This window comes from Pterocles gutturalis, unplaced genomic scaffold, assembly GCF_000699245.1.
Source record: "Pterocles gutturalis isolate BGI_N339 unplaced genomic scaffold, ASM69924v1 scaffold36021, whole genome shotgun sequence".
NCBI classification, from domain to species: domain Eukaryota; kingdom Metazoa; phylum Chordata; class Aves; order Pterocliformes; family Pteroclidae; genus Pterocles; species Pterocles gutturalis.
This window is the reverse complement of record NW_010099029.1, coordinates 14,576-16,497: the sequence shown is the minus strand read 5'-3', so window position 1 is coordinate 16,497 and position 1,922 is coordinate 14,576. Positions and strand designations below refer to the sequence as shown.

At 45.9% G+C, this 1,922-nt stretch overlaps 1 protein-coding gene across 1 annotated transcript in view; it reads left to right on the top strand.

Annotated features, from left to right (window-relative positions):
• Positions 1 to 1,162: 1,162 nt before the first annotated feature.
• TIMMDC1 (translocase of inner mitochondrial membrane domain containing 1) overlaps positions 1,163 to 1,922 on the top strand; it is a gene marked incomplete at its 5' end in the record, with an annotated part of 5,237 nt that continues 4,477 nt past the window's right edge. Inside the window, one exon of the mRNA XM_010075177.1 lies at positions 1,163 to 1,251. Within this exon, the coding sequence (XP_010073479.1) occupies positions 1,163 to 1,251 (89 nt within the window). The remainder of the gene's footprint in view (positions 1,252 to 1,922) is intronic.

Sequence of the window (1,922 nt, the reverse complement as noted above, 5' to 3'; positions counted from 1 at the left end):
GAGGCGTGACGCGCAGCTCGGAGCGTGGGCCCGGCAGTGATGCCGGTTGTGGCAGAAGAGCCGCGCGTGTAGGTGCGCCCAGGCTGCCTCGGCGCCCCGCGTGTCAGTCAGCTGTGCCCCGGCCCCGAGTCCTGCGGGGTCACCTGCGGAGAAACCGGCCTGAGTTACGGAAAAAGTTGGTGACAGCGTGTACGGTTCTGTTAAATGGCTAATGGTTCAGCATGGCTTGAACAGTCCTTTGGCTCTCAAATTTTAGTGTGTTGGCAAGGGACTGCATAGCGTCAAGCCCGTGTTGTCATCTTATTAATGTGAGTTATTTTAAGACCATTAAAAATTCTTTTACCTTATCACTGCACCTCATAACAGGGAACATTTGTGACATTTTATAGACGTACTGGGAGTTCATTCTTCAATTAAAATGTTGGTTAACTGGAGTATTAGAAAAAAAAAACCTTTAAAAATCTGCCTGATTTTACATTGTTTGCTATTTAGATTACTGTGCTCCTGACATAGCAGCCTGCAAAGTATCTGTGCCTGGCTTTGCTCTGTCCTGCTGCTGCCTTTCTTCCACCTGGGCGAAGCACTTACACCATGGGCACTGGAAGAGAGAATTTATTTGCTTTCATAGTGTCAGCTGGATTATTTTTAATTTTTTTGAAGCTTCTGTTTATCACATCTTTTAAAAAGCCACTTATTGCCCAACTTTTAAGCACCAGTGCTAGACTGCAGAGCTTGGTGGTCTCTTAAAATTTTAAGTAGGTGGTTATTATTTATTTATTGTGGTTATTATTTGTTGATAGCTATTTATTAATACTTATAAACTTGTAATGATTGAGAACTAGTTTCTAGTTTGTCCCCCCTTGCTGCTCTCCCGTACTGTCCTCAGAAAGCTTGCCCTGTCTCCCCAGATGTCTTTCAGCACTGGGACTAGAAAGACCCATTGACATTAAGAACTGGGATGAATTCTGGTTTTCCTGATGGTGGCTGGGTTAAACGTGAGTGGCTTTTCCTCTGAAGATGGCCGACTTCATCCCGAAGGGTCAGGGGATCGTTCCCAAGCGACATCAGTCCTATGACCCATTGCACGTCCCCCAGATTGCTGGTGGTGCTGGTGGGGAGGAGCAGGGCTGTGACCTGTCACCTGTCTCCTCTCTCCCCACAGCAATCAGCGCATCGGGCAGGGCTCAGGAGTTTCATCCGCTACGGCTGGCGCTGGAGCTGGAGAGTAGCCACTTTTGTGACGATATTCAAGTAAGTGTTTCTCGGTGGTAGTGGGAGAAGAGCTGGCTTATCTTTAAGAACTAGTGGCAAGGAGCCCTTTGTGCCAGCAGGGCTCACAGCTCCTTGAGAGAGTCCCGGTGATTGACGGAGACTCCCAGTGTTGTGTTAGCAGTGAGTCTGATTGATAAGGCGTGAACATGGAGAGGATTTAACCTTTTATACTTATCCCACAATTCAGATCTTCTAATGAACCAACCCCAAAACTAAAACTGGAAGAGCCCTGTTCCTTATGTCTAATCCATGCTGTTATTGACTTGAATATTGTTCTTCCCTGTACTTGATGGTTTCTTTCTGCTTCTGGTTTGTCTCTTTTTTTTTGTGTTTGCCTTTGGGAGAGTTTTACATTGTGTGGCTGTTTCTGGAAGAGCTTTCCATCCCACACTGATTTTTCTCTTTTTAGCTATGTCTCATTACTCCTAGTTTGTATACACTAGCGTTACTCACAATTTTTTGTTCTTGTCCTCAAATGCTTGCAGAGGATCGTCTTGTTAAGCAGTCGCTGAACATCAGACCTACCAGTTGTATGTACCTCTTTGAGGCCTTCAGATTTTTCCTACACACACAGCCAGTGCAGAGGTAGTGTTCCGCTTCCCTGATTTTCTCCCCCAGATGCCTCAGTGTATTTCTGACAATACAGCATC